Source organism: Garra rufa, chromosome 3, assembly GCF_049309525.1.
Source record: "Garra rufa chromosome 3, GarRuf1.0, whole genome shotgun sequence".
Classification (NCBI taxonomy): Eukaryota; Metazoa; Chordata; class Actinopteri; order Cypriniformes; family Cyprinidae; genus Garra; species Garra rufa.
The window spans coordinates 43,507,091-43,521,014 of record NC_133363.1 but is presented as its reverse complement, the minus strand read 5'-3'; the positions used below and the strand labels follow the sequence as shown (position 1 = coordinate 43,521,014).

General features: G+C 36.1%; 1 protein-coding gene across 1 annotated transcript; it reads left to right on the top strand.

Annotated features, from left to right (window-relative positions):
* Positions 1-318: 318 nt before the first annotated feature.
* On the top strand, positions 319-8,460 carry pstpip1b (proline-serine-threonine phosphatase interacting protein 1b). Its single transcript, XM_073837389.1, has 15 exons — positions 319-449; positions 935-1,035; positions 1,108-1,182; positions 1,718-1,752; positions 1,868-1,974; positions 2,236-2,298; positions 2,884-2,988; positions 3,662-3,707; positions 5,399-5,478; positions 5,785-5,883; positions 5,969-6,065; positions 6,167-6,236; positions 6,330-6,364; positions 7,094-7,197; positions 7,500-8,460. Exons 1-15 carry the CDS (start codon positions 420-422, stop codon positions 7,695-7,697), a joined length of 1,245 nt encoding a protein of 414 aa, XP_073693490.1. The 5' UTR covers positions 319-419; the 3' UTR covers positions 7,698-8,460.
* The last annotated feature ends 5,464 nt before the right edge of the window (positions 8,461-13,924 follow it).

Here is a 13,924-nt window from a genome sequence, read left to right as displayed (position 1 = left end):
ACAACATTAAGCCATTTGTTTATATGTTGATTTGTTCTTTAAAATATAAATGAAATATACACAGAAAACCATTTTCCACAATGCTGCAGTGTTCAAAATGTAAACATCTATTGTTTGGCCTTATTTAGCCGTTCGTTTTGCGCTTGTCTAGCAAATTTCAGTCAACTCTGAAGAAATTGCGTGCTGGCACTGACATCATAATTCTTCCTCTTTCAAAAAGCAGATGAAGACGTCAGGGGATCAAAGTTGACCACCAACACGCAGTTTCTTCCTTATTTCAAACTCTTCATTTGACTGTTGCCTCTCAGTGTGGCTTGTCTTTCTTCGGTTTTGACAGCGACTTTAATGTAGTCTGTTTCGCGGGGGTTGTACGTGTTAAAGAGACACTTTTAAGCAATAATTTTTACGGAGTAAAGAAGATGGCTTTACTGTTCTGCGATGCCTTTTGGGTAAGTTTTTGTTTAAGCCTCTCTTAAGTTACATTTCTCACGATGTAGGCTACGGGAAATACAGTTTCCTAGTTTTCTATTTATAGAACGGGTTGTATTTTGTGTTTTCTAATATTATAAATGTCTACTCATTTAACTATCTGCTTAATATGCTAACACTTTATATTGATGGTCCCCCAACACACATTCTGCTGACTATAAGTAGCTTTGCAAGTACATGTCAATTTATCTATTTATCCCTTACCCCTAACCCTAGCATAACTGTCTACTATTCTAATGAGAGTCAGTTAGTAGACATCTTGTTGCAAAGTTACTTACATTTAGCAGAATGTGTAAGTCTAGCTTGTTTTTACAAGGTGGATTTCCTTTAAATAACATTACGTTTTGAGAGCAGTCATATTTTAAACTACAATCTCCCACTTTGACTCCTACAGTATGTATGGGTCTCATTTATCTCATGTGTTGCATGTTTGGTATCTTTTCAGGGTACTGACTTTATCGACCAGTCAGGTTATGAAGCGATATTGCAGAGGTTACAGGATGGCAGACACATGTGTAAAGATGTAGAAGAACTGTTAAAAATGAGGTAGGCTTATGGAATAGTTATTTATTGCTGTGGATCTCTGTGAATGTGTATGACTTCTACTCTCCTTCCTAGAGCACTAGCGGAGGAGAAGTACGGACGAGATCTGGTGGCAATTGCTCGGAAGGCAGAAGGTCAAACCGAGATCGGGTAAGTTGGTTTATAAATAACACGAAAAAAATTCTGTTTAAAACACACACTTCTCTAAAGTGAAATAGAATGTTGATTTTAGTGAATGCCACTTCTGAACTCCAATCATACACAACAATTCCTATTAAGTAACTGCCTCATATCGATGTAAAAAGTAATTTGCTTTGCTACAATATCAACCTTTTTTCCTCAAATAAGAGCGGGCACAGCCATTGGTAAATTTTATGGGTCTAGTTTTCGATCTCATCCACGTCAAGTGATTTTTAGCTGTACAAAACAGCTAATTTTGATGCTTGATATTGCAAATTGGTGTCTTACGATATTATCTTAATCATGAGAACACTGGTTTGTAGTGCGAATAGTTTTACTGTTTACTGCATGTTGTTATTCTTCTCGCTATAGTAGATAATGAATCGGAAGCCTCACCCATAGGCTTACTTGCACATCGAAGAAAAAGGTGGATATAGTATATGTGTCCAAAGTGTGTGAAATAAGTGTTTTTGTATTCATTACATTCTTTGTTTTCTATACTCAGAACATTAAAGGCATCATTTGACAAATTAAAAGCAGGTATGTGAGGTGATGCAATTTCCTTTGGCCTCCTACCTAGAAAAATGCTTTGAATGCTAAAGGTTGGAATGCTAATGCTTTGAAGGTCCTCAACCTGATTTGCATTGTTTTCTAGAAATTGAGAAGACAGGAAACCTGCACATCCAACTATCTGAAAGGATAAAGGAGGAAGTTTTGAAAATAGAGGCATTTCGAGAGCACCAGAGGGAACAGAGAAAAAAGGTAGAAAAAAAAACTAATGACCCAGGATATTTTGCACACAGCCCAGCACTTTGGTGATGTTTCCATGGTCACAGTTGTGGTTATTCATATGGTCAATGTGTAAGAGGAAGAAAACTGGCACTTTGGTTTGTAAGCACATAACCACTGTCACCTACTTTAACCTAAACATTATTTGTTGTGTTTTGTAAAGAGTGAATGCCAGTGAACAACAATGCAAATGATAGAAGATGGAAGTTAATGTCTATTTTCTGTCTTAATTAGCTTGAAGAGATTATTGAAAAACTTCAGAAGCCTAAAATGCTGTTGCACAAGAAGACCATGGAGGTAAGTACGAGTTTAAAGCAAGTATCTATGTACTAACGCAGAGTCCTCTTGTTTCCCCTTTCAGATATGGCTCTCAGCATGGTGTAAATGACACATCATTCTCAGAGTCCACCCAAATTCAGTATCAGCCAAATGAGGAAGAGAAAGAAGTAGAAACTGAAATAAGAAACAGAAGTCTCTAGCCATGCAGCGACTATTTGTAGAATGAATTAGGCTTGATTAGACAGCACACATAAAATTAATGTAGGCTTTTTTTCCGTGGCTTTGGGTTTGAAGACTCAATCATTTATATTTACCACCAAAAAATGTGTAAAGAGAGCTAGGAAAGTGAAAGATAATAGAAACAGATGGTGACAGAGGAGTGAGAGAAAATAAGAGCAGGTTGGTTGGTTTGTAGGTATGCATGCTGTCTCTGAATATAATTAGACTTGAACTTCCTGTGTTGTACAACCACAGAAACACCGCAGATCGTGAGATACGTTTTAGACACATTTCTATAACAAGCTCTATATGCACCTCCTTGTTCACTTTTGTCTTGCACTTTTACTCACTTTGAAACTATTGTCTTTACTGTATGTCCTACAGTCAAAAAGGTTGTATGAGCAGAGGTGTAAGGAGGCAGAAGAGGCTGAGCAAGCAGTGGGGAAGAAGACAAATGTGACCACCTCCACTCACCGCCAATCAGAAAAGGTGTGAGGCCCTGAACAAAACAAAACAAAAAACTTTACCCTGTACTATAACTTAAATATCTAAGTAAGTTAAATGTTTCTATAGTTTGCTAAAGAGAAGTGTTCATTTTAATTCTAGAGTTTTAGACAGTTGTGAAAATTACCTGTGCTGTGTTTGTGGTCACAGTAAGGCCAAAATGAGGATTGAAGCAATGTAAACTTGTTTCAGTCTGACTGGGCATCAGTCCCCTTCAGTGTTACTACCATCAGTCAGTGTAATACTTTCATTTCTTTAGAATAGTGACAATTTTGTCATAATACACCAGTTACATTTGCACAATATATAGTTGAAATCAAAAGTTTACTCACACCTTGCAGAATCTGCAAAATGTTAATTATTTTACCAAAATAAGAGAGATCATACAAAATGTATGTTATATTTTATTTAGTACTGACCTGAATAAGATATTTCACATAAAACACGTTTACATATAGTCCACAAGAAAATAATAGCTAAATTTATAAAGAATGACCCGTTCAAAAGTTTATGTGGATCACTGAGCTAACAACATGGTATTAAGATTCAAGTGCATGTAAACTTTTGACCTCAACTGTATGTTACACTGCTCTTCAAATAAGTCAGGTTTAAACACTGAGTATAGCTATTTATCAGTCTGTGTTATTCTGTGTTGTAGGTGATGAACAGGGCCCGCTTATGCAGGCAGGCAGCCAACCTGGCAGGTTTGTGCTAACAAACTTAACTGTTGTTTTAATCCTGTTGGCATCTTGGAAGACGTCAAAATAAGTCAATCATTGAGTGTATGCATATGAGCTAGAAGTTAGTAAGATTATTCAAATGTTTAAAAAGTTTCTTGTGGTCAATAAGGCTGCATTTATTTAATCAGAAATATAGTCGAAATTATTTTGTAAATATTACTTATTATTCTAATACACTATCAGTAAAAAAATTGTGAACAGTAAGATTTTGTATTGTTTTGAAGTCTCTTCTGCTCACCAAGCCAGCATTTATTTGATCCAAAGTACAGCAAAAACAGTACAATTTTGAAATACTATTTAAAATGACGGTTTTCTATTTGAATATATTTTAAAATGTAATTTATTCCTGTGATTCAAAGCTGAATTTTTAGCATTCCAGTCACATTGTCCTTCAGAAATCATTCTAATAGACCTTTCTCACATTTCCGGGTTTCTCATAGTGGAAGTTGTCATAGTTAGGTAAAATCCGAGAGAGTACCATAAATATTTTTTTTTTGCATTCCCATTTGCTCAAATAGCAAAAGAAAAACTTTTCATGACTTTCAATCAAAGGAAAAAAATTGAGAGGGACTGATATCGGCAGTCAGAAGAGAGAACAATGTCAAATGTACCATACCGCTTTTTTTGTAACTTTATAACAAAGGATAGTGTTATAAATGTACTTACATTTAAAAAAAATTAAGGGTTTATGATGATGACCGTTGAAACGCATTGTGAAATGTCTTGTGAAAAGGCGGGTCTATATTCTGATTTGCTGCTCAAAAACATTTATTATGTCCAAAACAGCTAAGTAGATTTTTTTTCAGTTTTCTTAGATGAATAGAATGTTCAGAAGAACAGCATTTATCTAAAATAGAAATATTTTGTAACATTATGTCTTTATCATCAATTTAGATCAATTTATATCAAATTAAAGTGAAATCCTTGCTAAATTAAAGTATTAATTTCTATATTTTTTATTTCTATTTTTTATTTTTACTGACTCTAAGCTTTTGAATGGTATAGTGTATAGTGTAATGTTACAAAAGCTTTTTATTTCTGATAAATGCTGATCTTTGGATCTTTCTATTCATCAAAGAATGAAAAAATGTACTCAACTGCTTTAAATACTGATAATAATAATAATAATAAATATTTTTGGACTGCAAATTAGCATATAAGAATGATTTCTGAAGGATCATTTGTTACTGAAGACTAGAATAATGATTCTGAAAATGTATCTTTGATCACAGGAATAAATTACAATTTACAATGGATTCAAATAGAAAACTGTTATTTTAAATAGTAAAAATATTTCAAAAATGTTACTGTTTTTGCATACTTTGGATCAAATAAATCCAGGCTTGGTGAGCAGAAGAGACTTAAAAAAAAACATTACAAATCTTAGTGTTCAAAAACTTTTGACTGGTAGTATATGTGGATTTGATGCTCGAGAAACATTTCTTATTATTATACATTCTTAAAAAAAAAAAAAAAAACTTACTAACCCCAAACTTTTGAATGGAGGTGTAGATATGGGAGCTTGAAGTATGTCTAGAAATTTCCAACCATTATTTTTTTACATATTATTTACATTATGTTTTACATTGCATTTGTCTAATGTATTTTAACATGAACGGAGAGCGGACTCTGTTTTATGTTCTTTGTTGGTTTAGAAAAGCAGTACAAATGGAATGTTGATCAACTAGAGAAAACTTGCGAGGACTGGGAGAGCACCTACAGGAGTGCATGTGAGGTAAAGAACATGTACAAAAACATGCATAGACAGCTAAAAAGTAATGTTAACAGAAGAAGGAGAGTTTCATGTTTTCTTTAAGGTAACGATGACTAAATGAAAGAAGACACAATCTCACAGACATGTGATAAACAGTCATAGCATTGTGTCATTGAGCTGGAGAATATGTACTGACTTAGATGAGTCAAGAAAATGTCATTATCAAAAGCAGTAAAAAAGGAAATAGTTCTTAGTTTACTGGCCACATTTTAAAAGGAAGTGACGTGAAAAAAAGTTCATGTTTTGTATTTGTGTGTCACCTTGTAGGTGTTTCAGCAGCAGGAGTCTGAGCGCATTAATATATTGCGCTGTGTGTTATGGGATCATTGCAATCTGCTGTCCATGCAGTGTGTCCAGGATGATGACGTAAATGTCCACATTTGCCAAAGCCTAGCCAAATGCTGTTTATATTTTACAATTATTGTAACAACTGTTTTATTTTGTTTTATAGTGCTATGAGGAAGTAAGAAAAATTTTAGAGCAGTGTGACATCGTCAGTGACAACAACTGCTTCATTAAACTGAAAAAGACGGCATGTCGTCCTCCAGGTAAATTTATTATGATTCACTTCAGAAATCTAACAGTGAAAGAGCTGATATACATAATGTGATGATTCTACATAAATTGACAGTTCCTCATGTCTCTTCAGCTCCCATTGAGTTTCAAAATTACTCTGACATGGACGCTAATGGAGGAGTCAGGAAGGCAGAAACGAAGAGGTGAATGTCTGAACTACATAAACCTAATAAGAATGACTGTTGTTTTATGGTTTTTGTAACTTGGTTGTGAAACTCTAACTTTTAAATATGCAGATTATCTGTGATGCTTCCAGGGATGTCTTTCAGTGGTCAGTATTACTTCTGTGAGGTCTTAAACTTACATTTAAAGGAACAGTTTACCCAAAAATGAAAATTGTGTCATTAATTACTCACCCTCATGTCGTTTCACACCTGTAAGACCTTCCTTCATCTTCAGAACACAAATTGAGGTATTTTTGATGAAGTTCAAGAACTTTCTGACTCTGCTTGTACAGCAATCAACAGACACATTCAAGGCCTAGAAAGGTAGTAAGGACATCATTAAAATAGTCCATGTGACATCAGTGGTTCAACTGTAATGTTATGCAGCTACAAGAATACTTTTTGTGCACAAAGAAAACAAAAATAACCACACACATACATTGTGGCACTCTCATGAACACAAGTCATAGACTGACAGGGAAAAGAGGAAATTGTTAAGTAAAGTATTTTTGTAGCTTCATAACATTACGTTTGAACCACTGATGTCACATGGACTATTTTAACAATGTCTTTACTACCTTTCTGAGCCTTGAATGTGTCAGTTGCCTTGCTTTTTATGCAGGTTCAAAAAGCTCTCGGATTCCATCAAAAATTTCTTAATTTGTGTTCCAAATGTAAAAGAAGGTCTCATGGGTTTGGAAAGACATGAGGGTGAGTAATTAATGAGTAATCATTTTTGATTTTTGTACTCATAATTTCAGTGAAACCTAACACTTTAATAAGCAGTATTATGAATTATCTGTACTAAACATTGCTGTCCTTACTGTACATCGCAGGGTATCCTGAAGCAGGCAGTAATTTGGCTGGAACATGCACATCTGCTCAACAAATGGGAGGAAATCCTGAGAAATACATGGTGGTATATGATTTTAAAGCTCAGGTAAATAAATACCGTAACCATTTATTTATAGTTAGTTTTTATCAGAGTTACAGACATGCATTTGTTTTTAGTATAAGTGATTATTGTAATGCAAGCATTTTAAAGTTTCTTTTTAGCTTCAAAATTTGAATTGAGATAGCCATCGGGAACTAGAATTGAAAGTAGAAATAAAATGATTTGTTATTTAAAGAAATGTATCTAAAGTGTAATTTCGAACAGAAAGTTTGCCTGACAGCCTTGTTAAAAAGTATAAAACTAACTGTGTTGTAAAAGTTGTGTACTCAACTCCCTGCCTTTTCTAGGAAGACGATGAGCTGTCTGTCAGTAAAGGACAAGTTGTCACAATCACTGAGCAAGGCGGGGATGGGTGGTGGAGAGCATGGAGGGATGGAATATCCGGGCTGGTTCCTGGAACCTACTTGACCAAAATCTCCTCGCAGAGTTACAGTACACATCTTGGTGCTGCTCAACCTGAACATAGTCCTACAAATAAAGTTTAGTAGTCATTACACTAAGTCTATGAATCATAGTTCAGCATGCAAATTGAGGTTGAATGATTACATCAATGTAGCAATCTAGCAGTACATCATACTGGCTGTATGGAAGACATTAGCTTTCTTGGCAGGCATTTTTAGGATTTTTTAAACCATCTTTAAGTGAATATAAGTTATTCAGCAGTTGTTTGTATAATGGTTCTGATTTCAATAAGTTTAAGTTTTTACCATGGTGTATAGTTATATGACTTGCATTAGAATTATGAATTATGAAGTTGTATTTTTTTTTACATGCACCTACCTTTAATATTTCTATACTGTAATAGTTGTAAATATAACACATATACTGTTATGTATAAATTTAGTGTTATTAGTTTTGTAATATTGCTATAATTTATCATTTCTTATTTGTCTGGTAGATGTAATCTGCATGCAAGTTCACTCAAGAAAGGCCTCAGCGATGCATTCGGAAATATAAATACATTAAAAACCACATTTACCTGAAGACAGGCATAACTATAAAATCGGAAGTAGCCTTAAGTTCTGATTACGTTCTGATAAAGTTCAAATGCACACCAAACAAATGCACAGAAATATGCAAATATCTGCAGTATGCAAACATCTGCATATGCAAGTTTTCACTGGGGGAAGAACCCTAAGGTACAGAAGCTAAAAGGCATCCAGCCAGCCAGCCTGAAATAAAATGTATATAATAAATGTAAATTATAAATATATAAACAAACACAAGATTAAGCTGATGTAAATAATACAAAAATTAAACAGTTATTTTATTAATTTATAAATGAATTGAATAAAAAAAAAAACAAGAGCCTTGTAGTGAACTAAGCATTCAAAGTGATTCTCTGCCTGCAGGCTTTTTCAAATGCACACCAAATAAATGCACCGAGATATGCAAATGTATGTTCTCTCTGTCACTGGTGGTGCCTTAAGGTAAAAAAGATAAAAGGCACATCTTCGTACCTCTAAAATTATTTACCTCTAAATTGTACATATAATGCTCCTGAATCAGTGAGAGTTTGTTACTTTTTTTTGAGAGAGAGTTTTGGGTTACTTTGTTGGTAGTTTTTTTTACTTAACTGCTACCTAACTGGGCAAAATGTAATCCATACGTCACATTATGGCTGGGTAAGGAAAGGAAGATTAAGACAGCAGACTTTGTTTAAACAAACAAAAGACGCTAATCCAAACTGAAGCAATTGCTAAAGCAAACAACAACTTTGAATGCAATAACAATATTATACAAGGCACAAAGGTTTGAACACAGAGCTAACAAACTAGATGGTACACAGATGAAAGGAATCAGTAATAAGGGAAATCAAATCAGTATTTAAGACAAATGATCAGCGGCAACATAAAAAAAATGGAAGTGGAGGGTTATGGGTTGTTTGGTTTGGGGGGTATAGGGAAACAATGTGATAGAAACCAAATGTCCATGAAAACAGAACATAAACCTGTCTTTCTTTCTTTCAGATTTTTTTTTTTTTCAGAATAGTATCCCAATTTTGTATGTCTGAATATGAAAGTCATCCCCCATTATCACAAGAAGAAATAATGCAGAAAGAAAGAAATGATTAAATAATAAAGAAATAAGTCATAAAAGAATAAATGAATGTAATTTATACTGCTGGCCATAAATGCTTAAATCTGATTGGCTGAGGAACGTTCTAAGATGTGCAATTATTTTCAGGGAAACTCATGGCCGATGTAGTTCCAGGCAGCTCTTGACCACATTACAGGATGGCTATATCACTTTGCCACATGATTTCAGTTATTTCAAAGGTCCTTACTGCGTAAAACAGCAAAATAACCGAAACCCACTGACACTGGCCAAACAAATAAATATAGGATAAAAAAGACACATTTAAACTTTAACTTTAAAACTAAACACAACATTACATTTTACTATGTACGGAAAGCACATACTCTAATTCTCCCACTCTCTCCCTTACAGACGTACACACCTTAACATATGTGCTAATGTTGTCAGCGCTGCTCTGACGATTTTATCAGTACCATAGTTTAACAACCTAAAAACTACATGACATTTCTCACAAGCAAGCTAACAACAGCGCTGTCCCTGAAGAAAATGAGCTTTAAAGGGGTCATCGGAAGTTGATATGATTCTTTTGGTCTTAATGAGAAGTCTAGATACTTTGGTAAACATGTCTCAATGGTGGTGTAAAAAACACTCTTTTTACCTTGTCAAAATTAGCCCCTTTTAGAGCGAGCTATTCTGTTGCATATTCCTTTTTTGTAATTCAACTTTTTTATTGTTCAGTTGCATATTCCTTTAAATGCTAATGATGATGAGCTGTAATGTTTACTTTAGCCACATTTAGCCACGTTTAGCTGTTTTTATCATTGTAGGGTGGTTATGAACACAAACTGCCAACACACATTAATGTTCAAACAACATGTTAAAGTTAGTTTTGCATCTGATGACCCCTTTAAGTTTCACTGTTTGTAGAGACACTGCTGCCGAACACTTTTGAGAGACGCACAGACTCACAATGGTAATTCAAATACTTAAGACCTCTCTCTCTCTCTCTCTCTCTCTCTCTCTCTCTCTCTCTCTCTCTCTCTCTCTCTCTCTCTCTGTCTAATAAGTAAGTTATTAACTGCATTAGTCTGCTATCAATGGCTCAAGCCTCCGTTACTAGGTCTAAAATGACGTTTTGGAATTAGCAATAGAGGCATTGGATGAGATGCTTAAGAAATTAATCCTTCTTACAATAGCGTTTTAAGAACAAAAACCAGACGAATGCCTTAAAATATAAAATCATATTGATGTTCTGAGGTAACCATAGTGTAAGCATAATAATCAACTTTGGTCTGTTGAATTCTTAGAAAATAATGCACACCCGAGGTGTAATGGCCACGATGTCAACCTCAGGGATAGGCAGCATTGGTGCTCCATGCTGAGTGGAAATATTCATGCAAAAATTGTACGTATGATGAATAACACAAGAGTATTATAGACATGCAAACATGGATACAGTACATTTAACAGTAAAATGTCTGACATGTCATTATCCTGAATGTTTAACCCTTCAATCCTATACATTCCACCTGACCTACGCTTTGATTGTGGCAGTTTCTTAATATTGAGTGCCTGAGTACAAAACACTCTTACTTCTTTATACAGTACATATATTGTTACTTAAACTTTGCATATATATCAAAATACAGGGCATGCAAATCATTTTTGTTTCTTTGCAGACTGCCTTTCACTAGCTGTTGATTCTTTTTTAAACCGTGTATTCATTATGCAATAAATGTAATGGATTTTTTTTTTTTTTAAAGATGTTTGTTTTCCATTAGGATGCCCAAACCTAAAGCCAGACCTATATGAAAAGACAAATGCCACATTTTGCTCATTTTCTATTTTTATAATATATAATATTATAATATATCTCTAATAGTTAGTGAGCTTGTAAAATAACTGTCAGTACTTCAGTCTGCTATATTGTTTCACATTTAATGGAAAATGGTACTTGATTTCAGAAAAATGTCTTATTTTAGTAACTATAATCATCAAAAAAGGTAACACTTTATTTTAAGCACCAATTCTCACTAGTTGCTTATTAGGATACATATTACTAGCATGTTGGCTGTTTATTAGTGCTATTTTAGGTCCCTTAATCCTACTTCATACCTAACCTAACAACTACCTTACTAACTAGTAATAAACAGAAAAGTAGATGTTTGTTTAGGGAAAACACAAATATATGTTTCCTATTCTAAAGTGTTACCAAAAAGTACTATGAATTAATATATATGAATTATTTTTATTATCAAATAGGCATTTTCTACAGAGAAAGACAAGACATTGAAGTCAGACATTTTACATTTGTCACTGTACTTTTCCATGCATTTTGCATAAAGTTTGTATTTGGGGTGTTGTTGTTGTTAAACTATAATAAGATAATCTGTGAACAGGGAATGTAAGCATTCACTTAATGTTTAAATGTGCATTTAGCGAACCAGGCTATGATAAAGTAGTAAAATGTGAATAAATTTATTTTAGCCTATATGATTTTAACAATCACAGTATGTCCATGTGCATGTCCCATCTTTTAAAATAGAGATTCCTGTTATTACACTCTAAAAAATACTGGGTTATTTTTTTAACCCAAATGCTGCAGCTTGTTGGGTAATTTTATTGGGTTAGTTTAAATTTATTTATTTTATCTAGGTGCTGGGTAGTTTTTCTGTAACTCAGCTGCTGGGTCATTTTCACTAGATAGTCTGTGCCAAACTGGTTAAAACTGGATACATTTGTCAGTGGCTACTTTATGTTCTGTTCTGAGAGAAAACTTTACTGACGGGAAACTTCCTGAATGAAATTAAGGTATGTATTATGTTGTATTCTTAGCAAATAATTACTGTACAAATCGGAAAACATCTCACATTATCCATTATTTTGTTTAAATGTTTATCCCAGCTAAGGTCTGCTTGGAATGCTAGCCTTTTGGCGCAGCGTTCACCGGATCTACACACGAACAACGCGCCGGCGCCACCATAGAAATTTCACCTCCCTCCAAACGAATGCGCGACCACGGCTTAAACACAATGGGACTTTGTTGTTATAAGTAACGAAGTTTCCGTGCGCTGCACTGACTACAATATGAGCGACCTACTTGTATTGATCTAGTCCGCCATTGGTGCAGCTGTGAAAATTAAATGTCTGACAGGTATTTAATGAATTGGAACAGCCTACTGATAAAAGTTTTCTTCCCACAGATTCCCATTGGCTGCTCTTCCTGCTTTTGTCAGGTCCTAAAACCTTTACTGAAAGTTTTTGAAGATTGTATGATTGTAAAAGACTTTATATTTAACAAAATGTTTTTTTATATAAACTGTTCTTGTCCTATAGGAGAGAGTGGGGCAAGTTGAGCCAGTGGGTAAGTTGACCCACCCCCTGTTCTCTTGGCAACTGTACACTTTTACTGTCATGTGACCATGTGTTTTTGGAAAAACCCATAATTTCTGAGAGACTGTGAGAGGGGAAAACACATAGGAGGAATCGAAGGCATCCATTTAATTTAAAACCAGTTTTTGGCTTGTCAAAGTAAAATTAACATAGCAGATATAATAGCTGCACTGTAAAAAATTTGCTGTAGTTCTGCAGCTGGTTGCCAGTGTAACGATCCGTGCAGGTATGACGAGACGGGAGGCAAACTCAAATAAGAAACACTTTTAATGATGATCTTCAAGATGAAACATAGGGAAAAACCACACACGTAACACATTAAATGACCGACAGAAAACTAAACTCAAAGACAGACTTATAAAGGGGAACTAATCAAGAAACACAGGTGATACTGAAAACACTAACGAAGACTAATCATAGGGCTAAACCAAATCAACACAGAGACGGGAAAACCAGAAGGGAGAAACCAAATGACAAAAAGTGCAAAACAAAGGCAAAAGGCATAAAACATCAGGTGACATGTAACATTACCTCCCCCTCCCGGTAGGCGCGTCTCGCGCCGTGACGGAAACACCGGGGAGGGAGGGCGGGCGCCCTGGAGGCCGACACGGAACCAGGATAGTCTAGGCGGGGAGAGCCTCCAGGGCGGATTAGGGATACAGGGGAGGTCAGGAGGCCATGGCCGGACAGGCAGTTCAGGTGGCCATGGTGGGTCAGGAGGCCATGGCCGGACAGGCAGTTCAGGTGGCCATGGTGGGTCAGGCGGCCACGGCCGGTATAACAGTTTATCAGGCCATGGCGGGTCAGGAAGCCATGGCCGAACAGACAGTTCATCAGGCCATGGCGGGTCAGGCGGCCACAGCCGAACAGACAGCTCATCAGGCCATGGCGGGTCAGGCGGCCACGGCCGAACAGACAGTTCATCAGGCCATGGCGGGTCAGGCGGCCACGGCCGAACAGACAGTTCATCAGGCCATGGCGGGTCAGGCGGCCACGGCTGAACAGACAGTTCATCAGGCCATGGCGGGTCAGGCGGCCACGGCCGAACAGACAGCTCATCAGGCCATGGCGGGTCAGGAGGCCATGGCCGGGTCAGGAGTTCATACCGCCATGGTGGGTCAGGAGGCCATGGCCGGACAGACAGTTCATAATGCCATGGCGGGTCGGGAAGCCATGGCCGTGTAGACAGTTCAAGGAGCCATGGCTGGACAGCCCCCGTGGCCTTGGCCTCAGTCCTCGGCCCGGCCACGTTGGCTAGGGGTATGTAGCCCCCCCCAAA